Here is a 27,259-nt window from a genome sequence, read left to right as displayed (position 1 = left end):
GGAACGAATCTAAAGACGGCTCTTGGCCATGACTCGTGGAGGTTCGACCACTACTAGCTTCCCTGCGAGCTTCGGATCCTCTGATACTCGGGAATAGCCTATTTCACCATCCATTCCGATTCAAGAACCTGCTGAGCAGACGGACGATTCTCAGGCTTGAAAGAAAGCATTGGACGCAACATCGCCAAGAGAGCCTTTCGCTCACTCAATTCAAGTGGCGCCATCCCCGCCTGATCCCGGGGTTGCTGGATATTCAATTCAAAGGCATCCTCTAACGACCTGTACTGGGATGTAGCTCGGTTATTTGGCTCGCCGTCGTCGGTGAAGTGGTTTCCACGGGCCTCCCATTTTTCCCACCACTCAGCCGGGAGCGGGCCCAAGGCTGCGATTTGCTGGCAAGTCATGTCGTCTTCGTTTGTGAGGAAGCCTTCGAATAGGGACCGTTGGGCTACGATATCCCAGATGGTACACGCAAGCGTCCAGATATCAGATGAGAAAGTAAGTAGGATTGTCGGCTCAAATCAAGCTTCGGGGGGTCTTATTAGAAGAAGGGTTTGTGACTTAAATCTCTTTCCTCGTGTTGGCGAGAATGTCTTGCTAAAATCTGCAAGAATGATCCTGGCTTCTGGGAGTGTCACTTTCTCACTTGGCTCACCAAGCTAGATAGATACGACACTATATTATGGAACTCCTGGTGGAGGCGTTTGGCCATCTAATCGATTGACTGGCTCAAGTTCCGGCTCTCCATACAGATCATATAGCTCCTTAGTAGGCAGCTTGTCGAAGTTGGATTGGGTTTGGAGGAGGATGTTTCCACGATGAAGGTCTCCATGAACAAAGCCTTCTGAATGCATATACCGAATTACCGTCGCGAGCTGTGCTGCCAGCGCACGAGCCACATCAATCTGGAAAAGCCCTATCCATGATTCGCTCTTTGCCTCAATTAAGCTCATCCTTGCCGGGCTTGTCACCAGGCACGCGTGGTTACCGTTGGGGCCTTGGACGTTGAATCTATCCAAAATCGAAGGTATCATTGTTGTGCCTATATCTGACGACTTTAGAGGCTCTGATAGCTGGGACAGTACATCGGACTCAAAACGGTCCGAATCCGCCGTGCAAATTTTAACGGCAACGTATCGGTTCGATATCTCGTCCCGGGCTAGCCAGATCGTTGAGTATGTGCCGTGACCGAGTTTGTGAACAACTCGCTAGCGATCATGAAAGTGGTTGCCAATTTCCACAGGATGATAGCCACCCTCCTGATAATATTCCATTCGTTCCACGCTCTCAATAGGCTCGTACAATACCCGACTTGTGCTCATTGTCGGGGATGTTGATCTAGATGCAGTGGAGAAGACACGGGAGGGTTGACGGTGGAGATATGGCAGGCCTGCCTTGTCCGTAACCAAAAAACAATGACAAAAGTACGGGCGCAAGGGCAAGGTGCGTATGGGGAAGAGGCATGGCCACTTCATCACTGCTGGCTGGTACAAGGAGGGAGGTCGTTGAGCTTTGAACGGAAAATGAACGAAGATGGACGCAGTCACATAGGTACGAGGCTGATCCGGTTACGAGGCTGATCCGGGTGAACTTTGCTCCGAGACCTATACATATTGGCAATATTAAAGAGGAACAACACTCTTGATGTATGAAGTCACAGACACAGCAGAGGATTCTGTGTTTCTGTCGATTTATCTCGCAGAGTAGGTTTGTTTCAAGTCGTATAAAAACGGGGGGGGGGAAGCAGGGAAAGAAAGAATAACTCACAAGAAGTACTATATTGTGCGTTCTGTATATTCAATTGAACTGGGCCCTCTAATATATAATATATTATACGACCATAGCTAGAATTGGATCTAACATAATTCAGTGTCCACATCTACATCTTTAATAACGTACAAAAACCTTCGCCCCTGTCTTCCTGACCCTAGCCACCAGCACAAAACTCGTCCCAACAATCGACAGCACCCCTGGAAAAACCTTCAGCCCAGCCCACCCACCGCCACCATCCACAATGGCCCCATTAATTGGATTCGTAGTCAACCCCGCAACAGCAGTCGCCAGCAGCGCAATCCCCGTACGAAACCCCAGCTCCGGCATCGGCGAGATCTGCATAATCAGCGGCGTGAGCAGAGAGACATACGCCCCAGAGAAGAAGCCGAACAACGCCGCGAATGCGATGAGGGCTGCGTTGCTGGAATCGGGCAGCCAGAGGGCGAGGATGAATATTCCAGAGAGGTAGCAGACGATGACGAAGATGTTGTAGCGGCCGAGTTTATCACCGAGGAAGCCTGCGAAAAGACGGCCGAAGAGAGAGCCTGCGTTTAAGATGGGGAGGAGGTATTGTACCAGGTTTGGGGACATGCCGACGCTGATGGCCTGCGCGGGGAGATAGTTGATCGGGGCGTAGAAGCCGTAGGTGAAGATGAATAGGCCAAGTATTAGCAGGACGAACTGCAGTTCTTTGAGCGGTTTGACGAGTTCAGTGAGGGTTAGCTTGCGCGGTTTAGGTGGGTTGTATGGCCGGATGGTGAGGTTTGCTAGGGTTAACAGGGCCAGCATGACGAACGCACAGGTGCGCATTGCCCAGCCGAACCCAGCATTGCGGATTAAGTGTGTCACCAGGATTGGCAGGACGATTCCTCCGATGCTGGAGCCTGTGAATAAGATGCCAAAGGCTGCTCCGCGTTTGCGATCGAACCACCCGGCGGCGCAGGTGAGGGCTGACGGTCAGTAGAGATATAAGACTGGTAGGTGAATGACATACAAGGTTGGAATATCATAGATACTCCAAAGGCAGAGCACAGTCCTTGTGACAACAGGATCTGGTAGTATTCATGGCTTATGCTTGTCATCATGATCCCAAAGACGTGCATTATGCTCCCGGTTAGGAGAAGCCATCGCGGTCCGTAGCGATCATACAGCACGCCAACAATGGGTCCCTAGAATACATTAGCACGAGCTTGGAGAGAGTAGTGGATACAGACCATGGCCATCATGAAGAATATCTCGAGAGACGGGATCCAGGAGACTGCGCTTGTAGAATAGCCACGCAGGAGGTCGTTCTGGTAGTACTCTTGGAACACTCCGACGCCTAAATCATTAGCCATGACCCATACATTAAGGCAAAGGGAACATACTATTGAGCCAGCCAAAACTGCAGAACGAAGTACACCAGCAACCGAGAACGACCAGCCAGGCTGCCGTGCCCCCGTCAGGGACACCAGTCGGTGAGGGATTGCTTGATGTTCTCTCGACATCGTTTGTAGAGCGTGAGGACTGCTTCGAGATACTCGACTTCTCATCTGCTCTATCCGCTGCATCCCCCGTTTGATCTGCGACTGTGGTTGAGTCCGGCGGCATGCTGAGTCCACTGAGTGAAATTGTTAAACTTGGAGACTCCAGCTTATTTTTCAGGTCAACTGTCCTAAATTAGCGTCATAAGGCCCCTCTTCTGGCGTAATCTGTTAATACGTGCGAGCGGGGGTTGGATATTGCCGACAGGCCGACGCGGCGCAAGGCTGAGCCCGACTTATGCAGACAAACCAAAAATAGTGTCCAAGGCTTATATTAATGCTCATCTAGTACACCATATTGCAGTCTAACCCTCTAGCCTTTCATAATCATCTCGCATGAACTTCCGCAACGCCTGCAGTCCATCCACGACGACCTGATACTCGGGGACATACCCCATACGGACAAATCCCCTAAAGTCTCTACCACCACCAAAGCACTGACTACCCGGCACGAGCATAACACCGGTCTTCGCCTGCAGGCGTTTACAAAACTCGACATCATCAATCGGTCTCCCAGCTCGATCAACAAATTGCATGAAGGCAGTGGTCCCAGCACAGGGTCGAGTCCATTTAACCGCCCACCCAAACTCTCGCACAAAGGAATCAACCTCCGCCAAGTTCCTCCTGGCAAGGTCTATATTTCGCTGTAGCAGGTTATTAACCGTAGGTGTACTAAGCGCCGCAGTCGCAATCTGGTCATCGACCTGGCTCACTGAGATCGTAGTGTAGTGCCTAGCAGATGCACATCGTTCGATTATCTCGCGACTTCTAGACGCAATCCAGCCAACACGGATTCCAGCTAAGCTGAATGTCTTTGACATCGAGCCCGTTACAACGACATTGTCGTATCCGAAGGACATGATGGAGGGCGGGTGTTGATCGTCGTCGCCGAGTGAGTGAAAGAGAGGCCGGTAGACTTCGTCGCTGTGGATGGTGATTCCGTGCTCGCGTGCAATATCAACGATAGACTGTAGTATTTCCTTGTTTAGGACGGCGCCGGTGGGATTCTGCGGGTTGCTGTTGCTTTTATCAGTACAATTTGGCGGAGGGTTATGAGGTCTGGCCTACTTGATAATGATGACCTTGGTATTTGGCCGGATTAATCCCTTCAGTTCGTCTAAATTCACACGCCAGTTCTCATCCTCCTTTGACTTCCATAGACTAACTTCAGCACCGAACGACTCGGGAACTGAATACAGCTGCTGATATGTCGGGTAATGGCAGATAGCATGGTCACCCCGTCCAACATTGGTATAAAGACTTAGGAAGTTCGCCTGAATAGCCCCGTTCGTGACAAGGATATTCTCAGCTGTCAACGATTCACTAGTGCTGTCGGAATACAAATTGACAATATTGGTCCGTAGGGCGTTTGAACCCCGAATCGCACCGTAGACCTGTTTTTGAGAAAAGTCTAGGATGCTACCCGGCTTCTCCGAGAAAGCAGCCAGGTCGTCTAGCGAAATGGATGCGCAACAGGTCTCGGCGAGGTTATATTTGGCCTCGTTCTCGTAGTCGTCCATCCACTGTTGTATGGTTAGAACGTTATATAAGGAAGGGGATGGACTTACCCTTTCGACGGCGAACTCGGAAATCTTGACCATGGTGTTAAATGTAGGTAAAGAGGGCTCTGATGAAGAAAATTATGGTCAAGACACCAACCCCTGGGCTTGTCTGCCTTTTTGAAGCCTGGTGAGCTGGTGATTCAGGCCCAGATATCCAAATGGTCACGGACCGTGATTGGCTGGATCGCCTACATTGCCGAATCGGGAAACTTATGGGTCCCCTGCCCTGTCCCGAGAAAGCACTGCTAGAACAATTTGTGCAAAGGATATTCGGAGTAATTTGAATCTCTTCTCAGATCCTACAGTGTATGTTTGTAGTATGGAGCTTGGTTGGATGGTTGGAAGAGACTACAAAGTGCGAGACATCATGGGTAGTGATATTGGCACAACCAGTTCCTCCCTGGTGAATATGGATTTCTACCGTAGCTGCTGAAGACAGTTTTCCTGGAGTGGCTTCAACACGTACTCCGCAATTGATTTGCGGAGGGCAGGGTCGTCCCAGCTCAGTGTCGAGCGACTGGTATCAAACGTGCATTCGACACACCTTGTTATAGCTTCATGGTGAAACTGTAGAAGGTCATACATACTCGCGCCTAGCCAGCTCGAGGCCAGATCATAACGACTCGCAGGTGCAGACTGACCATTGCTGAGAAGTTCGTGTTTATATTCTTTTGCCGTCTTCCAATGCTCGATCTCGAGAAGCAATATTCCCAGCTCTATCATATATTGTCGCACATTGCAATCCCTGCATGTTGCCGTAGAGCCGTTGGACCTACGAAACTCCTCTTCAACAAACGGCTGAGGAATCGTTGAAAGGTCCAGTCTTGCAACATCGAGTACGCTGCGTGCAAATCGCACCGAACTGCTCGTTAATGGGACCCGGAGCCACGGAGTGGTAACTAGCTGCATCAGCGAAGAAACGATTACGAGAGACAACGCCATCCTGTGATTTCGTAACCACGGCGTACTTGACTTGTCCATGAGCAGCTCTTCTAATGTCATGAATGCATCCGACTCGACCATTAGGTGTGGCGACTTGGTAGAGTTCGGACCATGGACATGAGAGTATGTTAAATACCTGTTGTCGGAGAGGTATATGTCAAGTACAAGGCCCTTCTCTCTCGCCTTTCGTATGGAGCCGCAGATATCATCGACGGTGGATCTTGTATGATTCTGGGTGACTGTCGTTACTGGACTGAACTTACAATTAGCCAGCTATCTGACAAGGTGGGTAATCATCGTACCGAGTGTTAGTTGTGACTTGGCCATTCAGAACTTTGATATCACTCTTATACGACGGTAATGTATTTGAAAGTGATATTGCAGGCGAGAATAAGACGGTGAAAGACATCTCCTTCAGTTAGCCTTGAGGGTGCTTTTCTTCTCCACCATACTGGAACAGCTCCTTAGAAACAACCTCGCCTCATGGCGCGTATGACACTGACTCTGATACGCCGCAGATATCGCAGAGTATAGATGCCGGGCGTGCTTCCTCACTGTATTCAGGGCCGAGGAAAGCACGGCGACCTGGCGAGATGTAGACTGCAGAGGGATCTGGACTCTTAACGCAGCCATATTGTCTGTTATACGTCCAAGAACGCTCGTGGCTTGTTCCATCTCGCGGATCTGGCGGTCGAGGGCGTCACGCTTCAGCGGAAAACGGAGTTTTGGGAACTCATAGAGTCCATCGTTTATCTTGTAGGTCTTGACGAGATCGGCCAGGCTTTGCTGTAGGACGCAATCATAACGTCAGCTGGGACTCTAAAACTGTGCAAACCAACTTACAGGAACCGGGTCAAGCCCTTCAATACTTCCTATCAACTCTGCCAGAACTCTATGACATCGCTGGACGGCATCGTAGTAAATATCTCGGTCCTCCCCTAGATATTCGTCCACAGCCTCCGCAATATCTGGGTCCTGAAATATGGCCGGGCTGAGTTGTGAGGTCGATCTGTCGTACTCAACTCCTGCGTTGTTCAGCGTTCTTTGGATGTCACTGAGAAGGATCCAATGCTGAGCCTTTAGAGAAGAGATCAGCTTCATAATGAATGGCGCTTTATTTCTGAATTTGATTCGATTCTGCCGTTCTCGGTATGTTTCTATTGCCGCGATGGCAATTGGTATAGCCCCAAGGACGACACCAACAATCTCGAGACCACTCATCTTCTTGAACCTAGTATTGTGCGAGCTGAATTGAAAACCCGGACATGGACGCAGCCTTGATTATTACTGTTCTCAGGCAATGCGGGGTATCACAGCCTCGCGGTCTGACAACGCATATCCTGGCTGCAACTGACGAATAATCGCTGCCAATCGTACAGTAGCCCATCATTGCTTTTCACCCCGCGGACGTGATGGTGAAACGAACCCCTCTCCCCAGGTCAGGCTCCAGCTTCACAAGTCTCTTTCCATATTGTCTGTGACATGGGCAACCGCAGCCCTAAAGCAGGGTAAGCCGATATATGGCATGAGGAGCACTATTTCCGCCATGGCTTCACTTACGGGCACAGGCAAAGCGGTCGGCGCCCAGTTTGCTGCTCTTCTCGGTAATATTGAGCCTGAGTTGAAGTTATAATTCCTCGATCAGCTCCAGAGGTTCCAGCTCTGGACTTCTAGTTTAGGTCTATACAGTACTGGACACAGCTCGATCGATTACAAATTTCGGGATTCGCCTGCCCTATTTCAATATGCCCTCGGTCTATTGCGGGACCTTGAGCAAGCCTTGACAGCCCGTAGGTGTTCGTTGGTCCGCTCATTCCAGCGGTGTATAATAACTAATACCGTCCAAGTTGCGGAAGTCTTGACGGGCGAAGAAGCCACTCCCGATGGTGATAGCTCTGATGATGGCAGCGACGAAACAGATGTATCAGACGAGGATGAAGACTTCTCATCGTACCAGGATTCCCACCTGGCAGAAGAGTACTTGAGCAACATCTCAACCACAGTTGATCGACTGTACGCGTTATCATTTCGGATCCGGGATCCTGCAATGCGGACCGGTCTGTCGCGCGCTGCTACCTTTACACAGATAGATGAAGAAAGCGATATCGATCTCATTGCCGCATTCACGCAGTGGGACCTCGCTCATCTTGTGGAACTATTCCGTCTTTGGCGGAAGCAGGAAAGCGTAGATGATCACTTTCTCGTGCGTCGTCTAGCCCGGGCTAATACGCGGCGGAGGCAGCAGTTCAAATACTGGGCCTACTGCAAGGACCAACTCCAGGATCAAGACCGGACTGGCCTCGATAATGGTTTTTCGCAGCTTCCAGGGCCTGTGGAAGAAGATAATCATCAAGCCTTGGCCACTCACAGCGAGCTAGATCAAAATACATCACCGGAGCACGCCGGCTCGTCCGGCAGCGATTCAGGCATGTCAAGTGATAGCTGGGGAGGGTTCGAAACCGGTGATGAAGTTGCACTTTCCTCCCCTATATCAAATCATGGCTGTGAAGCATTTGAATGTCCATATTGCTTTATTATGTGGGGGCGGAAAACGCTTCGCGGAGAGGGCTGGAGGTATAAAACTAACACTTCCAGTTTTAAGAGCACACCATTGACAATACTGTAGGAAGCACGTCTTTCGTGATCTACGACCATATGTTTGCACTTTCGAAAAATGCAAAGAGCCGGACCAACTGTACGACTCAATGTCAGACTGGATGGCCCACGAGTTTTCTAGTCATGATTGTCATCATGGTATACGGAGGACTTGCCCATTTTGCCTTGTTGAGGATGTCGATGTGCCTCATATAGCATCTCATCAGCGTCGAGTGGCATATTTCTCTCTGCCTCGGCTGCGAATGGCAACTACTGAGACTACCTCAAGTAACATTAGCAAGCGCGCATCTATCGCCCCCGGCAGCTCGCTATCAGGCTCTGTTAATGATGGCTGGGCCAATAACGCGAAGCAAATTGACCTTAATATCCCCGGGGTCGGTGTAATAACCGCCAGACTCTTCCCTAACCAGGAAGGAGAGGCTGTTCTTGTAGAACGTCTCAGAGAACACTTTTCCTACGCTAGTTCAACTGAATTCCGATTCACAGATTCAAACGACATGTCGGTCCCCATTGACAACGACAGCTTGTATAGTTCCATGACCGTTTTTGCGCATCCCTCCAGTTCTCCTGGGCCTCATACTGCCACGGAACAGACGATCCATACGGACGAATTTACCCAGGAGCAACCGCGATCTTCAAATACAAGTACAATGCAGGTGGTAGAACGCGGCGCTCAACGGGTTTCACGTTGGCGACGCAGCAGTCGTCGAGAAAACTGTAGTCCAGCTACTCAGGACGTGGTAGTCCAGTCTCCTCAGCCCCAGCAACTGCCACAGCCACAGGCGCAGCCCTCTTCCCGCACTCCAGGTCGGTCTACCATACTCCATGTGCGGCCATTGGATGAAACTCCGAGCGAGATGTATCAACCGTTGGGAACAGAGGAACCTATTGGTGAGGAGCTGGTCGTAGGCGGTTACGGACCGCAATTACAACAGGTAAGCTACCAACAAAGCCAATTGGGTACACCTGACACGTTTTCTACAGATAAGTCCTATACGCTCTACATATAGGCCGTCGTACTTCTCCGGGGGGCGCACTCCCGACTCATTCGATGTATGTAGCTTCAATCCCGGTATCGAGCAAAAGCTAACATCCGGAAAGGTCTATCCACGGGATGTGTACAGTGGCGTATGCACATTTGCCCCCAAAACGACAAGGGTCTATGCTAACTTTGTATCTAGCTATCCCTTACAAATTATGAACCTTGGGTAAATACGAACTGCCCAAACCACCAACTACCCATGTCGCTGATTTTTATTAGGGATCAGCTCCATTTTCTCAATTTTATAGCGAAGAACGACCACGTGTAAGTAACTTTAGCAGTGGTAATAGCTACGACTAATATCATAAAAGGCGGTATCAGGTTCTGTGGTAGGTCGTGGATTGCAGGTATATCACCCAAATAGTGGATGAGACGTCCAGCTGACCAGTATGTAGTATGAATATGAACCACACTACTCTCAACCGTCCACGACCTCCACACTCCAGGTCCACGAGGTAGGAAGCATGGCGATGAGTGTTATTGCCGCTGACAACGTAAAAGACGCCTGGACGCCAGCGATCAGAAGACATACTCGTCGCCGATCCGTCTTGCCTTTCCACCCTCGACGCGCGTGAGTACCCGGGGTCTTATATTCGTTTTCCTGAGCAGTCACTCACCTTCTATTGGGTATACCCTCCAACCGCGGTCCTACTTCACTCCAGGAAAGGTGACAATAACTATTCATTGTTCCACAGATGTGACTATCTGGCTACTGACGAATGGACGCAGATATTCGCGATTCCCTGGCGTGCTTGCCCGGAGCTCGCTGATGAATCGTCTTACGGTCCAACTTTTATGGGTAGGTTCAATGAGCTTATATACTCTGGTGTCCGTCGTATGGTAGTTTTCAGCACAAATGGCGATTCCTCTTTGTGTTTGTAAGTCGAACATGTCCATTTTAGCATTCCCATGCTGATTGCATCGCAGCCCGATATCAAGTTATGGAGGTCGAGGTGTTGCAAAGCCGAGTGTCAACCCCGATGCGCATGCCATCATCTACGCTCGAGGTACACAACCCGCCCAGGGACCCAATGAGCCCCGTATGGGAAAAGAGCCTATGGAGGTGGCAATGGACAACCGCGACGAACAATTGGCTCCAATGCTAAGACTGAACTTTGGTAAAATCTATACAGTCGAGCATAATGTTAAGGTTTTACCTCTTGGTCGCGTCACATCACGGTCTATGACGAGATTTATTCAGTATACACGCGACGAGATGAGGAACTTGGTATAACAACTGGAGCCTTATGTTGTGGTCTGGGGTTTGTTCGATATCATCGGTGGGTTGTCTTCGTCAATGCAGTGGCCTATATAGCTTATTTTGACGAAATGAGAACTATTCCCCATTGTGGGACTGTATTCTCCCTTCTCGTGGACCATGCATGGTGGTTCTGGGTCTTTTGGCGGGACCGGAGAAAAATATCCTAATTAGGAATTTAGAGTTAGAGCCGGAGATGGAGATGACCAGGGCCATCTCAACAGGAAATAAACCTCCGGCCAGGCACCGTCACTCACTTTTTTTTCTATTGTCTTTGGAAATAAACGCCCGGCCACCATACATCAGCCTACAACAATGGCGGGGATCATGCATCGAGATAGAGACCCCTCATCAGAGCCAAAAGCTATAAAGATCCCCAGAATCCCTCATGTATCCAACTAATTCATCTCACAAAACAATTATCTTCTCTCTTAACTGTCTCAAATCATGCCCCCCAAGAAGCTCCAAGTTGGCGCCGCTGGCCTCGGCCGCATGGGCAAACGCCATGCCCTTAACTTCCTCAACCGCGCTCCCCGCTCACAACTGGTCGCTGCATTCTCTCCAGACCCAGAGGAGATTCAATGGGCGAAGCAGCACCTCGAGCCTTACGGTGTGACACTGTACACCAAGTACGAGGACATGATCCAACACCCCGGTCTGCAGGCCGTTGTCATCGGGACTGCAACCTCTGTTCACGCAGAAGAGGCAATCAAAGCCATGGAGAAGAACCTCCACGTCCTCTGCGAGAAACCACTGAGTATCAACCTGGATATTGTAAGCTCCCTCTCACCTAACGTGAGCCCTCTAATTAACATCGCCAGTGCAACGAAGTCGTCGCAGCAGCAAAACAACGCCCTCACCTCAAAGTAATGTGCGGTTTCTCTCGACGCTTCGACGAGTCCTACCGCGCCGCATACCGCAAGGTCGAGAACGGACTCATCGGGCGACCCTCCGTCCTGCGCTCGCAGACCTGCGACAAGCACGACCCGTCCGGGTTCTACGTCGAGTATGCCAGCTGGTCTGGCGGTGTCTTTGTGGACATGGCCGTGCACGACATCGATCTCACCCTTTGGTTCTTCGGGTCTGATGTCGTTCCCAAGTCCATCTCCGCGTATGGAATCACGGCTGTTACGCCTGACTTGAAGAAATACAACGACTTTGACAATGCGGTTGGTATTGTGGAGTTCCATAACGGGAAGATCGCATACTACTACTGCTCGCGGATGATGGCGCACGGGCAGGAGGACGTCACTGAGATTATCGGCACAGAGGGGAAGCTCTCTGTGAACTTGAACCCGCAGAGTGACTTGGTCAACTACTACCACGCTGGTGGAATTACTCGTGAAGTCCCGCCTCACTACTGGGGACGATTCGAGCAGGCGTTTGTTAAGGAGACGAACGAGTTTGTGGACTCGTGCCTGGATGATACGCCGCTGCCTATGAAGCTGAGCAATGCCGTCAAAGCTGTTCAGATTGGCGCTTGGCTGCAGGAGTCGCTGGTTAGTGGGAAGCAGCTGCGGTTTGATGAGACTGGGAGGAGAATTGAGGCTGCGAAGATATAGATTGTTAACTAGCTAGCTTAGTATATAGAAGAAGCTTTTAAGAATATCCTGTCACCTTGATATTGAATAATTTATCTCTTCCCTCGATGGGAGCTGCTTGGGTGCAGTCCTCGCTCTTCACCCGCTGGGGCGACTATTATTCTGGTAGGAGCCAATCTGTCCTCCAAGACCACAGGGACCTCGACAAAGTTGTGCAATAATGTCGATCTATTCTGCAATATCGGAACTCATCTCGCTAACACTATTTTCGTGATCCTGCGCCCTGTTGGACATGAAAAGTCAAAGTTCAGCCAGGCTGGAAGTCGATATCGACGGCGCTCAGCCCCAGGGGAATACGAGGTCCCAACCACTGAGCGACTGCCACTGCGAAGATCGCGTCAGATTCCGTGCAAGCCAAGCCGCCAAGTCTGTTTTGAAGAGACTCAGCCTTGGTGATAATTATAGCTTCACGGGGAGCTGACAGGCTTGGTAGCTGGTATATAAGTCTGGTCAAGGACGGTTCGATCCGAGCATCATTCATCAACACCAACAACATCACAACAACATACCAACTCAATCAATATTCATATTCCACGATGCACTTCTCAAAGATCCTCCCAGTCACTCTCTTCGCTGCCTTGGCAGTCGCCGCCCCTGCTCCTCAAGGTGTCTCTGTGACCACCGAGCAAATCCAACAGTTCTCTGATAGCGTTCAATCATTTGCCTCCAACACGGATAGTAGTTTTAGTGAACTCAACGCCCAAAAAGATGCTCTTGCTAGCGCCTGGGGTGGCGAGGGAAGTGTAAGTCTTAACCGTCTTGTACCTTTGGTACGCTCTTACTTACAGTCAGCAGCAAGCACTGGCGCAGGCTTTTGAGCAGTTCGCGGAGTCTGTAAACGAGATTGTATCTACTGCATCCGAGCTTTCCTCCGCCCTTGACAGCTCGTCAGAGTCCTTGTAAGTCTCTCCGCCAGCTCAATTGATCAAGATTGATCTAACGTCCCAAAAGCCAGGACGCGGAGGAATCGAATGCGGATAGGTTTGACTAGGCGATTGACGGCCGGAAACACACGAATAACTCGACTATTGAAGACTATGTATACTGCTGGGTAACGGCGAGGGTGAGAATCAGGAGAATCAAGGATAATCAGGACTGTTGATGGCCAAGTAGAACTTGTGGCTACTACTAGAATACGTGCATAATATTACACATTTTTCTCTTTCTGCATAAGCCAAGAGTCGATAATTAGACTTGACTACAATCGATTAGCTTCAATTAATACAGTAGTTGGAATTGGAAATGGGCAAACTGGATGTTACTGTTTCTATAATTACTATACACCCTTGGACAATTAATACATTCCTCCCATCTATATAAAATCCATACTACGGCCACCCCCACGACTGCTTCAACCGCTCTCTATAATCTCCCACAGGCCAGCCATGGTGATAGTCCAACTCGTCCAGCAACTCCATCAGCGCAATCTGCTCTACCCTATCATCAAAATGCTCCCCACAGACCACAATCCCAAGCAACGCCGTCGTCAACGAAGGCGGATTCTGCCGGTTATAAACAGCAATTCCACAAAGCCTCAAAACCGCAGCCCTCAGCTCCTGGCTCAGCGCACGCATACTCTCCTTATGCCCAAGTCCCAACTTCGGTATGTTCGGGTCGTACACGGCAAGTAGGATCCGCGCAAGCTCGATATGCTGCACACCCGCGACATGGATATTCGTCAGGTAGCATATCTCCGGGAATACCTCGCCCTGCTGCCGATCGGGCTCGCGCACATAGATCGGCTCGAACCCGGAAGGGAGGAAATCGATCCATTTTTGGGACAGATATTTCAGCTGCGCCCACCGTTCTTTTGGTTGAGCTGGAGCTTGCGTGGCCGGCGGAGTGGAATGTGTGGAATGTGCTGTGTTACCGTAACAGAATTCTAGAATGTCCGCGCAGAAAATCACCAGTCGCGCGGTCCAGAGGCCGTCTTCGCCTGGGGTGAAGGAGCGGAAGATGTCGCATCGGGAGAGGGACATGCTGAATGGTCGTTGCTTGAGGAAGGCCGAGTATACCTCTTGTCGGAAGGCGACCCAGAACGCGGCCTGGCGGAGGCTGGACATGTACCACCGTGATTCGAGAGTGGTATTTCCAAGTACATTCGATGAGGGAGAACTATATATCTCACCGGGTGAGGTTGATATCTCGCCCGTCACCGTCGACACGACGGCCTGAGGGTTGGCTGCCATATTCGGTATCTGAGCCTCGATAAACATATTAAGCACGCCGAGAAATACTTCGTCGTCTTTCTGCTCATCCTGCAGCGGATAGTCAATCTCTTCATAGAACCGAAGAATAATCGCTGCAGCCAGTAGGTCCTCGTTCCCCGTTTGCTCCGGGTTCGCGCCCAGCTCCAGCAAGTCCTGGATACATTTGCTATGGTAGTGCAGGGCAGTCTCACCGGTCAAATCATGCAGTGTCCGCCCACCGTATCGAACTGCGCCTGACTCCGTTCTGTATTTGGGTACGCGGGTGAGATGTCTGGCGGACGCTGCGAGGATCGCATTCATCAGCGGTGGACAGCTCCTGGCGCGTTGAGGAACGACCTGGTGGAAGTGTCGCTCGGGGTCGCAGAGATCTAGCCACATGCTGATATGGTCGATGTAGTATTGCAACAGGCAGAACTCGAGCGTATTGTAGCTGAGCGAGTGTGTGCTATCTGGAGGCTTAACTAGTCCGCTTAAGACAAAGCTGCCTGGCAGGATGTCGCTCGTTGGTGCATATGGACTGGACAGTCTGATAATCGATGACGGTACACTGGCCTGTAAATTAGTCTGTATATTCATGTTTGCATCCATCGGCGTCGGGATATGACGGTTGTGAGAAGACGTAGGTGTCGCTGCCGACAATACTGTTCGATCTTCATACTCTCGCCCGATCGAAGCATAGTCAAGATGCATATTACCAGTCTCATTATCGTCATCCTCTTTATAAAGTGCCGTCAATTCGGCGGTTTCATCAACGTAAATCAGTTTCTCTGCGCATATCAGACACTATCAAGCCCCAAAGGAATGAGAACAATAAAAACTCACTAGGCCGTTTAGCCTTGGGCTGAGTGTCAGAAGGACCAGGCCCACCAGTATGGTTTAATTTGGCAATTTTGCCAGAAACGTCATTGAATCGAATGGCTGTCCTTGTCTGCATGCATGCAACCTGGTCCTTCTGGCATTGCTTGCAGCTTTCTGCATCCCCTGGACGCGTACCCGGCGACAGATGAACCGGTTCGCATTTTACATGCTTCCTCGTTTGAGATGTTAGTATCGACTTGTTCCCTTTTTTCGTGGGCTGGGGACTTATTTGCAATGATCGCAGGTCGCGGTTTTGCGCTTGCGGGTCACGTTGGCGTTGACAGCGTGGATTGGGAAGGTTCCTCGAGAGTGATTATCGGGGTGGGCGACCTCGCTTAAGTCCATATTAGACACAGCTCGTCTATTGAAAAGGTTAGGATGGTGTGATGAGGTCGGTGGAGGGACAATGCGGGGAAGACTTCTATGTGGGGAATATCTCCAGATCCTGCGCGGGGCATCTTGCCAGATTCAACTGCCATTTCGGGTACAGTTCTGCGTTATATCAACACTGTTCGCAGTCATGCAGACCAGTTGAGGATACATGTTTGCTATATATTCACCTACCACGTCTCCAACTGGCCAGGAACCGCTATGGATCTCCATCACCATGGAGGGGTTTCCGTCTATTGTGAGGTTGCTACGCCAACCACCATGCATTGGGTCTGCTGGATGCTGAATCTAGGATTCTTTTAAACTAGAAAGCAGTAAATCTAGAAATTCAGAAGACTATATGAAGGTATCCGACTGCGGGAGTCGCCCTTTCTCTGCAGTCCCCAGTGCAAAGACTTCTCCGCAGGGTACATTGCCCAATACTGTGGTAAATAAATGCTTAGGTACTCCTTGCATAATAGAAACATAAGCTGACTTGGATGGACCACTACCAGTTCTCGCATAACTCGCGGGAAATATCGCCCGTTCTGGAATTGGCGTTTAATACTTTTCCTGGAGTAAACAATCTTCAAACGAGTACTTTCGAACTACCTAGAAACTGAATATCTGTGGCCGACGGACAGCTTTCAAAAAACCTTCATTTTTGATTCATTTTTGATGTAATCTGGAGATCCGGCGTTTCAGTCACCGTTATAGCAGAAGGGGAGAACAGCAAGTCCAGAGTGGCACTCTTCTTCACGATCGGGCTGAACTTACCTTAATCTGACATGTCCGAATCTCTTTAATTAGGCACAGATCCATATTCTTCTAATTGTTTCAGCCGTTAGGTTCGCGATCACAAACTATCCTGAAACAGCGATGGCTTCCACATGTTCATTTCCGAGGTCGATCGCCAACCTCAATTTTCAAGCAGCTAAACTAAACATGCATTTGCGACCTGGTCTATCGATCTGTGTGTTCTCTTTGGTCGTACGTCCGTCTACTGTACAAATAACGAAATATACGTAATTGGTCTACAGGTTTTGTAATACTTATTCTTAATCGGACCTTGATTGGGCCTGGTCATGAGGGCATAAACCCCTATAACGAGTGCGGTGCCAGAGTATTATAAAGCCTTGTAAATAGTATAGCACAACAGTGAAGCATGCTGAAACATAGCTGCAAAGTTGTTGGGGGTCACAGATGGCGTTCCCACAAATTAGCCTACTGAAACGGTCATCTATCATGCCTCAACGCCGTTGACTCCGTTGATCCACCAAAATTTCATAACTCGACTCATCCAATACATCATGTAATCCGGGGCACGCCTTCCAGCACAGGCCGCAAGGTGAGACGCTGGATTGCACAAACATGTTTGAACTATACATGGTGGAAATGATACCCCTGCCCCAGACAGCTTCGCGAGGATTACCGCGAATGGAAGCGTTTCTGACTCTGAACAGACCATGCGTTTCGGCATAGCTTGCCAATTAATGAGACCAGTATTTGATCGGTTTTCAGCCGTATTCAGGACAGAAGTGCCTATATAAACAGAGCAATGCTGCGTGTCCTCCATCAACAACCAACAAACTCAATCATCCCAAGAATATTAACCACTTCAACTACTTCACCTCATTACTTCCAACGCAATGAAGTTCACCGGCCTCATCTCCCTCTTCGCCATCCTCGGCCCAGCCCTCGCCAGCCCAACCCCCCTCAACGCCCGCGACCTCGACACCATCAAGAGCGTGCTCAGCGACATCCAACAGCAAGTCAACTCGCTCAACACTGCCATCACAGCCAAACCCCTCAAGGCCGACCCAGTCATCACCCAATCCAACAACCTCGTCAACACAATCAACAAGGGCACCTCGACCGTCAACGCCCAGGACGAGCTCAGCCAGTTGGACGCGCTGGGTCTCGTCTCGCCCACCCAGGACCTCGCCGACGATACCGACAAGACCGTCCAGAGCCTGATTAGCATCAAGGCGGACGTTATGAAGATGGGTGAGGGCTGTACGACTCTTACGGCTCTGAACAAGCAGCACAAGGCTGCTACTGGGTTGAGCTCGGCGATTGTGTCCAAGGTTCCTGAGGCGTTGGCGAGCACGGCCGAGGAGCTCTCTGGTAAGATCTCTGCGTCGATCCAGAAGGGCGCGGATGCGTATAAGGGATCTTGTGATCAGGCGGAGCAGTCTAAGACTGAGGAATCGAGTTCTGAGCAGGAGACTGCAAATGCGGATGTTCAGGCCAAGCCTGCTGCTTGCGATGCGCAGTAGATGCCTGTTACTGGTTAACTATATTCGTTACTTGTGGATACTATGGCAAACATAGTCGAGCTGGCTTGAAACTATGTACTAGTCGCTTGTCAGATGTATCATATTTCGTACTTTGGTCAATACTATCATGCAGAAATTGCTTAAATATAAATACAGAATCAACCTGACGGCCGTAGAAATATGTCTAGCTATTGGTACATGGTATGTATTATTAGCATATACAGTCAACATTCATTACTGCTACAACTACTGCATAGGACAATCATCCTCTCGTCACTGTCCACGTCCACGCCCACTCCCTCAAGTTTTCCCCGTTTGGGAGGATTCCTGAGACGCACGACGCGACAGTGGGCGATTGTCTGCGGTTCGATGAGGCGGTCGATCGACTGCATGGATGGATCAGCATATACCATTGGTTTTACTCCGTAATTAACTGTCGATCTGCGATCAGGCGGCGATCATGATCATGATCAGGGATTTGCCCATCAAGGGTCAGATCCTGGTTCTCGACGTGGGCATTTACGCTGGCTGGGCCGGAGCCTGAGTGCAGGTGGCTGTGTATCAGTGATGGACCTGATGGTATGTCCATGGCACCCTTTTGGTTCTAAAAGAGAAGGAAAACCAAGAAGAAGGGGAAAAGAAAGAATCGCGATCCACGACTCAGGAGATTATCGTGAAATAAAATCCGCCAAGGACAGATCCATCAATAGTGTGGACTAGAGTCAAGGCAGAGAAAGCGCACGGACTGGTGCCTGTTGCACTGTATACTGTACTAGAGACTTTAGAGCAGCATAACTGATATTCTCATTGTATGACGGAGAGTATCAGATATTCTAATTCATCCGACTGTTAAATTCCTCCGATTTGATGATTTGATTGGTAATCTTCAGTTATAAACATATAAGCATGGCAGGTCCAGCAGAATCACCACATTAGCAACAATAACCATGCCACCAAAGATCTTCCTGACTGGGGCTGTATGTATGAACTAAATCATTAATCAGTTACACTGATATTAATAAAATAGAGCGGCTACATTGGAGGCGACGTCCTCCACGCCCTGCTGTCCGCCCACCCCGACTGGGAGAGCAGCATCACCGTCCTTCTGCGCAACAAGGCCTACGAGACTGCATTTAAATCTGCCTACCCTGGCATAAACCTCTTCTTCGCCAGCCTTGACGATGTTTCCGCGATCGCAGATGCAGTCTCGAAACACGAACTCGTCGTGCACTTCGCGCTCAGCGCCGATCACCTCCCATCTGCAGAAGCCATCGTCGCAGGACTAAACAAGCGAGGAGGGGGCATCTATATCCACACCAGCGGGACAGACGTGCTTCTGGGCGCGCGTTCAGAAGGACATCCGACCGGGGAGGTGACGGTCATCGACGACTGGGATGGGATCGAGGTGGTTACGTCTCTACCTGGTATCCAACCCTCGCCCTCCTTGCGCAGTAGTTATGTATTAATAAGAGTAAAAAAAAAAAGACGACGCACCCCATCGCAACGTCGACAAATTCGTCCTCGCATCAGGCTCCGACACCCTGAAAACAGCAATCATCTGCCCGTCCACCGTCTACGGCACAGGGCGCGGCCTCGTCTCCCAGCGCTCCGACCAGATCCCCAACCTGGCAAGACTCATCCTGCAGCAGCAGCAAGGGCTCCAGTTGGCGGACGGGCGGACCTTCTGGAATTCCGTGCACGTGTACGATCTGGCACGGCTTTACGTGCGATTTGTCGACGATGCGATCGGTGAGTCGAATGCTGCAAGGGGGCGGCTGGCATGGAATCGCGATGGATACTACCTCGTCGAGAGCGGGCGGTATTTCTGGGCCGAGATCGCGCAGCAGATTACAAGCGAGGCGTACAGGCTTGGTCTTTTGCCAGCGGAGAAAATGGTCGTGGTGGAGGGGGATGTGCTGGCGCCCGCTGGACGGCCTGTGGGCAATTATGCCGTTGAGGCGAAGACGGTGCGGGCGCGCAGACTTCTCGGCTGGGAGGCTGTCGAGGGCAGTCTCCCGGACGAAATCCCGGCGATAGTGAGGGCCGAAGCGGCGCGCTTGGACTTAAGAAACGGTGAGACTGGAAGTATGACGGGAAGAGGTGAGGGTGAGAAGGCAGGGGTATTTGCATGATATCATTCAGGAGCGCTGCATGCATGCCCAACCACAACAATCGCATGCTGCACCGTGATTGGCGCAGCTTTCCAGGGCCAAGGGCTTGCGATTGGAGGACCAAGTCCTCAGGAATGAGAAGACGAGTCGGGCTTTGTTGACTGAAAATTGGCGGATCCCCGCGTGCCACAGCCATTACTTTAGTGACTTTATAGTCTGTACAGTGATACTACTTCCTGACTTTAGGCCGAGCACTACAAGACCAATAATATTACCGTATGAGTCAAAGTTTGCACGAGACAGTCCATGGAGGATATACTCCGCAGGTCCCCGACACCCCCAGCCCTAACCCCAACAAGAAGGAGATCCGGTCAATCTCGCACAAGAAATCGCATGATCGGAGCACCCCCCGCAGGCAATCTGCCCTATCGCAGTCCAAACAAGGGTCTCCGCTCTAGCCGCATGCCCAGGCTCACTCGGTAATCTGTATCGCTTGCAGGGGTGCGGCGGGCAGCCTCAGGAGGAGTCCAGGAGGAGTCCAGGACTCAGACCGTGGCTCCGACACAGGGAGGAGCGCATTCTTTGTCCCCTTCCAGCAATGCGGAAATGTCTCAGCGTAATCTTACGGATCGTTGCTTGTTCCTGGGCGCTGCCCAGTCACGAGCGCACTTCCCCATAATGATCGACAGGGAGGCTTTTTGTCTGAACTTTCCATGACCCAGGGCGCGGTCTGCCGACCACCACGCGGGTCCACGCGCTAGATGGCCAAGAATCATTGTCCGTCAATCACAGCGCCTGCAGACACGCTAGGCTGTGCTTTTGGATGTCTGCGATACTACCGCGGTGCGGGGACGGGCTTGGATAGGAAGGTGTCTTCAAGTCTTGTGCTGGTTCTCACCGGACTGCACCGCCTGCACCGCCTGCGCAGGCCGACAGGCGACAAGCGGACAAGAATGCTTGCCCAGAGCCCACTCTTCCTCGGCGGAGCCGACCAAGTCCGAGACAATAAACGAAAGCAAGAGGTGTGGGGGTGGAGGAGGGTATAAAGAGCGGACATGTAGCCGTACGCCGGTCACTGCCTTGTGCCTTGTAAGAACGCGACGGAAGACCCCCGAGGAATGTCACACAATGTCTCCTCTTGCTAGAGCCGTCTTCCCCTTGCTGGCCGTGGCCGGCCTCGCCGCTGCTGCCACTCCGTATGCTCTCCAGACGCCGCCGTTGACGACGGACTGGACCGAGGAGGTGGGCACAAATCCCTGGCCGGAGTATCCCCGGCCTCAGATGCAGCGGTCGCAGTGGAAGAACCTGAACGGCATCTGGGAGTATCGGAATGCAGGGGGTCCTGGCGCGGTGGATACACCGCCGTTTGGCCAGTCGCTCGACACTGAGGTCCTGGTCCCATCATGTCTGGAGAGCGGGGTTTCTGGTATGGTTGCCGTAACAGCCCTCAATAACACGATACTAACTCGAGCAGGCCTCCAAGGAAGCGCAGGCAGCACATTCTACTCATGGCTGTCCACCAACTTCACCGTCCCCAAGGACTGGGACGGTGACAGAGTGCTGCTCAACTTTGGGGCAGTGGACAACGAGGCCACTGTGTTTGTCAACGGCCAGCAGGCAGCCTTCCATCGCGGAGGATACTTTGAGTTCACCGTCGATGTGACCAAGTATATCAACTCTGATGCTGACAACGAGCTGTAAGCACCTGCTATATGTGTGTGCCTTTGCATAGTACTAATGTAACAGGCTCGTCTTCGTCTATGACCCTACAGACACCCAGGGCACCATGGCCCCTCTGGGGAAACAGACGCTGAATCCCTCGCACATCTTCTACACGCCTTGCAGCGGCATCTGGCAGAGCGTCTGGCTCGAATCCGCCCCAGCAGAGCACATCTCACGCCTAGACGTCGCCGCTAACATGGACGGCGAGGGTGCGTTCTCTTCCACCTCTCCATTCTACCCCTTCTAATAGTCCCAGTTACTGTAACGGTCCACAGCGAGTCCGGTAAAGACGCCTCTGTAGACATCAAGATCCTAAATGGAGACGAGGAGATCGCCTCTCACTCCGGGACCGCAAACCAGGAATTCTCATTCACCGTCGACGACGTCAAGGTCTGGTCTCCCGACACACCAAACTTGTACAACCTTACCGTCACCCTCGGCAAGGACAAGGTGTCCAGCTACACGGGGTTCCGCACCGTCTCCAGGGGCACGATCAACGGCATCGAGCGCCCTCTCCTCAACGGCGAATTCACATTCGTCTTTGGCACCCTTGATCAGGGATACTGGCCTGATGGGCTACATACGCCTCCGACTCGCGAGGCAATGGTTTACGATCTCAAGGTTCTCAAGGACTTGGGGTTCAACATGGTCCGGAAGCATGTATGTTTCTCTTTTATATCTGGTTATTTTGTAAGATACTGACTTCCCACCAGATCAAAATCGAGCCGGGCCTCTTCTACCGTGCCGCCGACGAGCTCGGACTCCTGGTCATCCAGGACATGCCGTCTATGCCGCTGCGCCAGCCCAACGCGGCACAGCAGGAGGAGTTTGGACGCCAGCTCGAGCTCATGGTTAACCAGCTCAAGAGCCACCCTAGCATCTTCTCTTGGGTACGTCTCTCCTGACAGACTCACCCCCAAAAATAACATGTAATCTAACGTGACCAGGTAATCTACAACGAAGGCTGGGGCCAGCTGAACAACGGCGAGCCCGAATTCGGCCTCACAGACCGAGTCAGGAAACTGGACCCAACCCGTCTGGTGAATGCAGTTACGGGATGGCACGACCACGGCGCGGGAGACTTTAGTGTAAGTCCAGTTCCACGTTCCCCTCCAAGTAAAACCTGTCTAGTTTATCTATAAAAAGTACGGGGCTAGACCGGTCGATGTTTCAGGTACTGACCGTATCTGCAGGACAACCACCACTACGCCAACGCACAATGCGGGACGCCGTACTGGTCTTCTCCGTCGGGCCCCTACGATCCCAAGCGGATTGGGCTGCAGGGTGAATTCGGCGGCATTGGGCATAATGTGTCGCTTGAGCAGTAGGTCCCCGTCTCTCCAACCATACTACCCAATGCTAACGGAGACAGCCTCTGGAACGTTCAACAAGCCATCGACAGCATCCCAGAAACATACGAGATCGACGAGACCCTCGAGATCTGGAACTACCGCAGCCGGTTCCTTCTTAGTGAACTCCGCGAGCAAATCCAGAAGTTCGCGTGCAGTGGCGCCGTCTGGACTCAGACGACAGATGTAGAGGGTGAAGTTAACGGGCTGATCACTTATGACCGCAGACTCAAGCGGGTGAATGAGAAGCAGTGGAAGGAGGACATTGAGAGCTTGTATAGCGCTGCTCGCGGGAGGGGGGAGAAGTGAGTATCATATATATAGGCCGTCTGGCTGCTGTTTTTGGTCTTTTTTTTTTTTTTTCTTCGGCGGCTTGATGTCTTTGATGCCTTTTATGTGGATATTTGAGACTTCTTTAACGATTTATATTATTGTAACCAGGTCCATAGGTTCAAAGGGTTGATATTTTCGTGTCTTTGTCTTGTGCTCTGCTTGTATGTTGGAGTGATATCACACGGCAAGATGGGCTATGGAATATCCCAGACAGCCAGCCACATGAATGAGATTCAAGAACTAATGAGTCTTGATCTAGAACATTATTTTTATTTAAGCATTGCTGCTAGTTGCTTATAGAGGTTTAATCGCGGGCAATCAACATTGGGTCGATCGTCTATTCAATGTTACATGGTGACCGAATGTATCCGGCTTGATTGCTGCAACTGCAGAGCTCAACTCAAGTCCGTCCCCAGAGCAACCTCCCTCGTCGCATCCCAATCGCTCTGTAATCTCCCCATCTTCGCCTCAATCCGCTCAACGCAGTCCGGTCCCAGCGGGAATCTCAATATCTTGCCCTTCAACCTTCCAGCCTCCCCTGTCCCCGTCACAACCTCAAACACTCTCCTAACTGCCTTGGCAGGATCGCCTCGTTGCTTCCCCTGCGCAGCGTCAAACTTACCCAGCACAGTCTCGACAATGCCCCCTTTATACGGCTCCGAAAGCGGCGTCTCGGTAGCCTGCGCCGCGGAAAGGAAATTCGTCCGGAACGCACCCGGTTCGACGATCAAGACGGAGATATTGAATGCTGCGACTTCACGAGATAGAGCTTCGGATAGAGCCTCGAGCGCGAATTTGGATGCAGCGTACAGACCGCATGTTGGCTGTGCGTCTTGTCCGGCTATACTGCTGATATTGACGATGGTGCTGTTCCCGCGGGATCGCAGGGTCGGCAGAAACGCCTTGATCAGTCGGAATGGTCCGAAGAAATTCGTCTCCATTTGCAGTTTTACTTCTTCTTCCCTGTTGATTACCAGCCAGTCAGCACTCTCTTTCACTCGAAGCTCCAAAGTAAATGCTGGTGGAGGTAAATGTTTAGAGACGTACTTCATATCCTCCACAGCCCCAAGAAGCGAATATCCCGCATTATTCACAAGAACGTCAATCCCGCCGTAGATTGCGTTCGCCTGCTCTACGACCACAGGAACACTCTCGGCCTTTGTGACGTCCAGTTCGAGGATTTCGCCGCCCTTGGCCTTGATGGCAGACACAGCGGCGGATGCTCTGCTGGCGTTCCGTACCGTCCCGATGACTTTGTGGCCGGACTGTAGGGCAAGGAGGGCGAGGTCCAGCCCGAATCCGGAAGACGCGCCGGTGATGAACCAGATTTGTGACATTTGGCCGATTGGAATGATATAACGGTAGGACGGGTTCTGCGGAGAATTGAGTTGATTAAATATCAATGGGATGACGTGGTTTTATAATTTATATACTACAGACTCGGGTGTAAAACGGAAGTAGGAGTTAGCGGAACTGAAGAAGTTCGTATCTTTTAGGGATTCTGAGAAGTGCGGAAATATGCGGATTATCTCCGTACATTTTATGACTTCATCTCATAGACTGCGTATGCGTATTTGGTGCGTGACTTTTGAAAGGGCATCGTGTTTGTCTTGTTGTTTGTATAATTATGCGATTTCATTGGATAAGTTGTTATGCGGTACCGGCCCGCTTGCCCCGCTCGTTTATTCCACTGGATAGAGACGTTACATATACGCACCATGACCATAACTACTCGGACTATCATTCAAACATAGAAGCCAGTGCTTCAATAGAGCAAACTATGGTTATACGTCTCGTAACAGTTGACAATTCTCGAGTTTTCTAATTTCAGTAGCCCAATGAACCTACTAGCCACTGCTGGAATACGAGGTTGCCCTGAGCCGCAGCTGGGTGAGTCAAGAGATCTCCTTTCATAGTTTACTTTGTTAGAATTAGCTTCGAATGGCTGTCTGCTGGACTACTTATTATTGGCCATTTGGCAGTTATACACAGCCTCATAAGCCACGGTGATACACTGCGATCATCCATATGATTCAATGCATACTGATTCAATGAGTGATTCTATCCGAGCTCCCGAAGTAATAAAGCTGAAGCAGACCCAAGCAACTTGTAAACAGTACACAAGCACAACATCAATAACGACGAGGTACTACTTCACCATGCCCGAAGTGTCCATGCAAGCTCCCTTCTCGCGCGACCCGGCTCAACGATTGCGCCAGAGGTCAAAGCATCGCAACCACAACCACAACTACAACCACAAGAATTCCCAAAAAGCTCAACCTGAACAAAATCGGAGCCTCGAATCCTCCTCCAACCTTGTCGACCGCATCTTTTCCCTCCCCGGAGAAATCCGTCTAGAAATCCACCGCCAAATCCTCGTCCGGCCATGTAAATACAACCTCCGCCACAAGGACACCTGCGACGGCCACGCCTTCATCACACCCCACTCATACACATTCCGCAACACACAGACAGTTCTACGCTGCGCAAACTGCCGCGCAGGCCCATGGGGCCATTGCGATATGCACCGAACATCCGACAGCCCAGCACGAAGCCAATGGGCACGCCCCAAGACAAACCCTTACTTCTGCGACGAGTGCTACCCAGACATGCAACTCCGGTTCGGGAATGAGCGGAGTCCCGTCCTCAAGGGCGTGTACTGTCTCTGTGCGCGCCATGACGGGCTCGGCTGGCTACTGGCGAACCGAAGGATATATGACGAGGCAGCCCCCATTTTCTGGAAGGAGAATACCTTTGCCTTTGAGAGTGGGCGGATCCTTTCTGACTTCCTGGAGGAGATTCCTAGTGAGAAGCGGGCGATGATTAGATCTATTAGCGTTCGTGCACCAGTGGCTAGCTTTATGGATGTTGGGGAGCTGGAGCCGTGCTGGGAGCTTCTGAAGGGTTGTTGTTGTCCTGGACTGAGGGAGTTGGAGCTGGATTCGAAATTCCTGAATTATTTTGAGTCCATGCTGCCGTTGAATAGACTTTTGATTCCTGGTGTCAGGGTGCGCTTTGTCCAAATCGGGCCAACACGGATTTACAAGAAGCAGATTCAGCTACGGTGTATCTGGCCGCTGGCTTCGAATCTGGATGCATATTCAGATGCAATGAGTGATACGTTGTTGGCCAGTATGAAAGGATACCCTTCTGATTGGCAATACCTTCGACAGTTATTCCTGGAGCGCGAGAATAACTTGGCCAATCTTCTCGGCTGATGTCTTAGATATAGACAAGTATCGCTCTAAACTTGCTTTCAGGACAATAGGATTCCTTTTTAATGCGCATATCAATGCCTGCTTTATCTCTTTTCATGTAGACAGACAAACCCCCAATTTCCTAATACAGAAATGCCATCGACGCGACTAGAATCCGCACAGCCTCGGAGGGCATGTGAGACGATCAACACTCGGCAGTACGGAGGAAGCCGCCAGTTGGAGATGCCAAAGGTTATTTAGTATTTATTATTATTTAGGTTTCTGCCGTTGATTGATTGCCATTTTTGCCTCTTAAGGGAAAGATCCCGCACGGATCCAAAGTTGATCCTCCCATTCATTCGCGGAGTCAGGTCCAGGACCAGCAACTGAATCATTATGTGGAGTCGTTGGGAATTTCTTTCGAACTGCTCACTGTCGCTATTCGTCTGCATCAGTGCATGTAGGATTGTAGGGCAATCTGGGGTCATTCCGGACGGGGTCTGTGTGCAGGATA

General features: G+C 51.0%; 13 protein-coding genes across 13 annotated transcripts; 7 read left to right on the top strand and 6 right to left on the bottom strand.

Annotated features, from left to right (window-relative positions):
- Window positions 1-98: 98 nt before the first annotated feature.
- On the bottom strand, window positions 99-1,322 carry ASPSYDRAFT_54161 (uncharacterized protein; the record flags this gene model as incomplete). Its single annotated transcript, XM_040848803.1, has 3 exons — window positions 99-515; window positions 690-1,208; window positions 1,242-1,322. 3 exons carry the CDS (start codon window positions 1,320-1,322, stop codon window positions 99-101), a joined length of 1,017 nt encoding a protein of 338 aa, XP_040708525.1.
- A 460-nt stretch (window positions 1,323-1,782) lies between these two features.
- ASPSYDRAFT_39473 (MCT family MFS transporter) lies at window positions 1,783-3,386 on the bottom strand. The gene is made up of 4 exons (XM_040845903.1): window positions 3,141-3,386; window positions 2,988-3,094; window positions 2,768-2,942; window positions 1,783-2,723 (listed from the first exon to the last, which is right to left on the bottom strand). The coding sequence occupies exons 1-4, from the start codon at window positions 3,361-3,363 to the stop codon at window positions 1,888-1,890; spliced, it is 1,341 nt and encodes a 446-aa protein (XP_040708524.1). The 5' UTR covers window positions 3,364-3,386; the 3' UTR covers window positions 1,783-1,887.
- A 215-nt stretch (window positions 3,387-3,601) lies between these two features.
- On the bottom strand, window positions 3,602-4,897 carry ASPSYDRAFT_54159 (putative aminotransferase; the record flags this gene model as incomplete). The annotated part of the gene is made up of 3 exons (XM_040848802.1): window positions 3,602-4,313; window positions 4,365-4,819; window positions 4,865-4,897. The coding sequence occupies 3 exons, from the start codon at window positions 4,895-4,897 to the stop codon at window positions 3,602-3,604; spliced, it is 1,200 nt and encodes a 399-aa protein (XP_040708523.1).
- Window positions 4,898-5,275: 378 nt separating this feature from the next.
- ASPSYDRAFT_84713 (uncharacterized protein) lies at window positions 5,276-7,021 on the bottom strand (the record flags this gene model as incomplete). Its single annotated transcript, XM_040851396.1, has 5 exons — window positions 5,276-5,757; window positions 5,827-6,053; window positions 6,103-6,209; window positions 6,356-6,586; window positions 6,644-7,021. The coding sequence occupies 5 exons, from the start codon at window positions 7,019-7,021 to the stop codon at window positions 5,276-5,278; spliced, it is 1,425 nt and encodes a 474-aa protein (XP_040708522.1).
- A 325-nt stretch (window positions 7,022-7,346) lies between these two features.
- On the top strand, window positions 7,347-10,692 carry ASPSYDRAFT_84712 (uncharacterized protein; the record flags this gene model as incomplete). Its single annotated transcript, XM_040851395.1, has 12 exons — window positions 7,347-7,404; window positions 7,480-7,590; window positions 7,648-8,374; window positions 8,427-9,351; window positions 9,401-9,469; window positions 9,518-9,544; window positions 9,598-9,624; window positions 9,678-9,722; window positions 9,770-9,805; window positions 9,854-9,913; window positions 9,960-10,336; window positions 10,386-10,692. The coding sequence occupies 12 exons, from the start codon at window positions 7,347-7,349 to the stop codon at window positions 10,690-10,692; spliced, it is 2,769 nt and encodes a 922-aa protein (XP_040708521.1).
- A 471-nt stretch (window positions 10,693-11,163) lies between these two features.
- On the top strand, window positions 11,164-12,278 carry ASPSYDRAFT_84711 (putative NAD binding Rossmann fold oxidoreductase; the record flags this gene model as incomplete). The annotated part of the gene is made up of 2 exons (XM_040851394.1): window positions 11,164-11,490; window positions 11,538-12,278. 2 exons carry the CDS (start codon window positions 11,164-11,166, stop codon window positions 12,276-12,278), a joined length of 1,068 nt encoding a protein of 355 aa, XP_040708520.1.
- A 575-nt stretch (window positions 12,279-12,853) lies between these two features.
- ASPSYDRAFT_84710 (WXG100 family type VII secretion target) lies at window positions 12,854-13,308 on the top strand (the record flags this gene model as incomplete). Its single annotated transcript, XM_040851393.1, has 3 exons — window positions 12,854-13,060; window positions 13,113-13,216; window positions 13,269-13,308. 3 exons carry the CDS (start codon window positions 12,854-12,856, stop codon window positions 13,306-13,308), a joined length of 351 nt encoding a protein of 116 aa, XP_040708519.1.
- Window positions 13,309-13,645: 337 nt separating this feature from the next.
- Window positions 13,646-15,461, bottom strand: ASPSYDRAFT_26695 (uncharacterized protein; the record flags this gene model as incomplete). The annotated part of the gene is made up of 2 exons (XM_040844304.1): window positions 13,646-15,294; window positions 15,350-15,461. 2 exons carry the CDS (start codon window positions 15,459-15,461, stop codon window positions 13,646-13,648), a joined length of 1,761 nt encoding a protein of 586 aa, XP_040708518.1.
- A 1,575-nt stretch (window positions 15,462-17,036) lies between these two features.
- ASPSYDRAFT_39463 (cell wall mannoprotein 1 family protein) lies at window positions 17,037-18,206 on the top strand. Its single transcript, XM_040845902.1, has one exon. It carries the CDS (start codon window positions 17,404-17,406, stop codon window positions 18,031-18,033), a length of 630 nt encoding a protein of 209 aa, XP_040708517.1. The 5' UTR covers window positions 17,037-17,403; the 3' UTR covers window positions 18,034-18,206.
- A 515-nt stretch (window positions 18,207-18,721) lies between these two features.
- ASPSYDRAFT_342700 (uncharacterized protein) lies at window positions 18,722-20,308 on the top strand. The gene is made up of 3 exons (XM_040845218.1): window positions 18,722-19,010; window positions 19,061-19,457; window positions 19,519-20,308. Exons 1-3 carry the CDS (start codon window positions 18,981-18,983, stop codon window positions 20,163-20,165), a joined length of 1,074 nt encoding a protein of 357 aa, XP_040708516.1. The 5' UTR covers window positions 18,722-18,980; the 3' UTR covers window positions 20,166-20,308.
- Window positions 20,309-21,096: 788 nt separating this feature from the next.
- ASPSYDRAFT_342693 (putative hydrolase) lies at window positions 21,097-23,734 on the top strand. The gene is made up of 8 exons (XM_040845217.1): window positions 21,097-21,570; window positions 21,619-21,841; window positions 21,891-22,075; window positions 22,123-22,526; window positions 22,580-22,756; window positions 22,814-22,954; window positions 23,060-23,190; window positions 23,239-23,734. Exons 1-8 carry the CDS (start codon window positions 21,273-21,275, stop codon window positions 23,522-23,524), a joined length of 1,845 nt encoding a protein of 614 aa, XP_040708515.1. The 5' UTR covers window positions 21,097-21,272; the 3' UTR covers window positions 23,525-23,734.
- Window positions 23,735-23,943: 209 nt separating this feature from the next.
- Window positions 23,944-24,885, bottom strand: ASPSYDRAFT_54154 (putative short chain oxidoreductase/dehydrogenase; the record flags this gene model as incomplete). Its single annotated transcript, XM_040848801.1, has 2 exons — window positions 23,944-24,511; window positions 24,596-24,885. The coding sequence occupies 2 exons, from the start codon at window positions 24,883-24,885 to the stop codon at window positions 23,944-23,946; spliced, it is 858 nt and encodes a 285-aa protein (XP_040708514.1).
- Window positions 24,886-25,698: 813 nt separating this feature from the next.
- Window positions 25,699-26,830, top strand: ASPSYDRAFT_64341 (uncharacterized protein). The gene has a single exon (XM_040850278.1). The coding sequence runs from the start codon at window positions 25,708-25,710 to the stop codon at window positions 26,764-26,766; it is 1,059 nt and encodes a 352-aa protein (XP_040708513.1). The 5' UTR covers window positions 25,699-25,707; the 3' UTR covers window positions 26,767-26,830.
- Window positions 26,831-27,259: the final 429 nt, after the last annotated feature.

This window comes from Aspergillus sydowii (genome assembly GCF_001890705.1).
Source record: "Aspergillus sydowii CBS 593.65 unplaced genomic scaffold ASPSYscaffold_1, whole genome shotgun sequence".
In the NCBI taxonomy this organism is placed as follows: domain Eukaryota; kingdom Fungi; phylum Ascomycota; class Eurotiomycetes; order Eurotiales; family Aspergillaceae; genus Aspergillus; species Aspergillus sydowii.
Note: the sequence above shows the minus strand (reverse complement) of the source record. Positions and strands in the feature narration are given on the sequence as shown.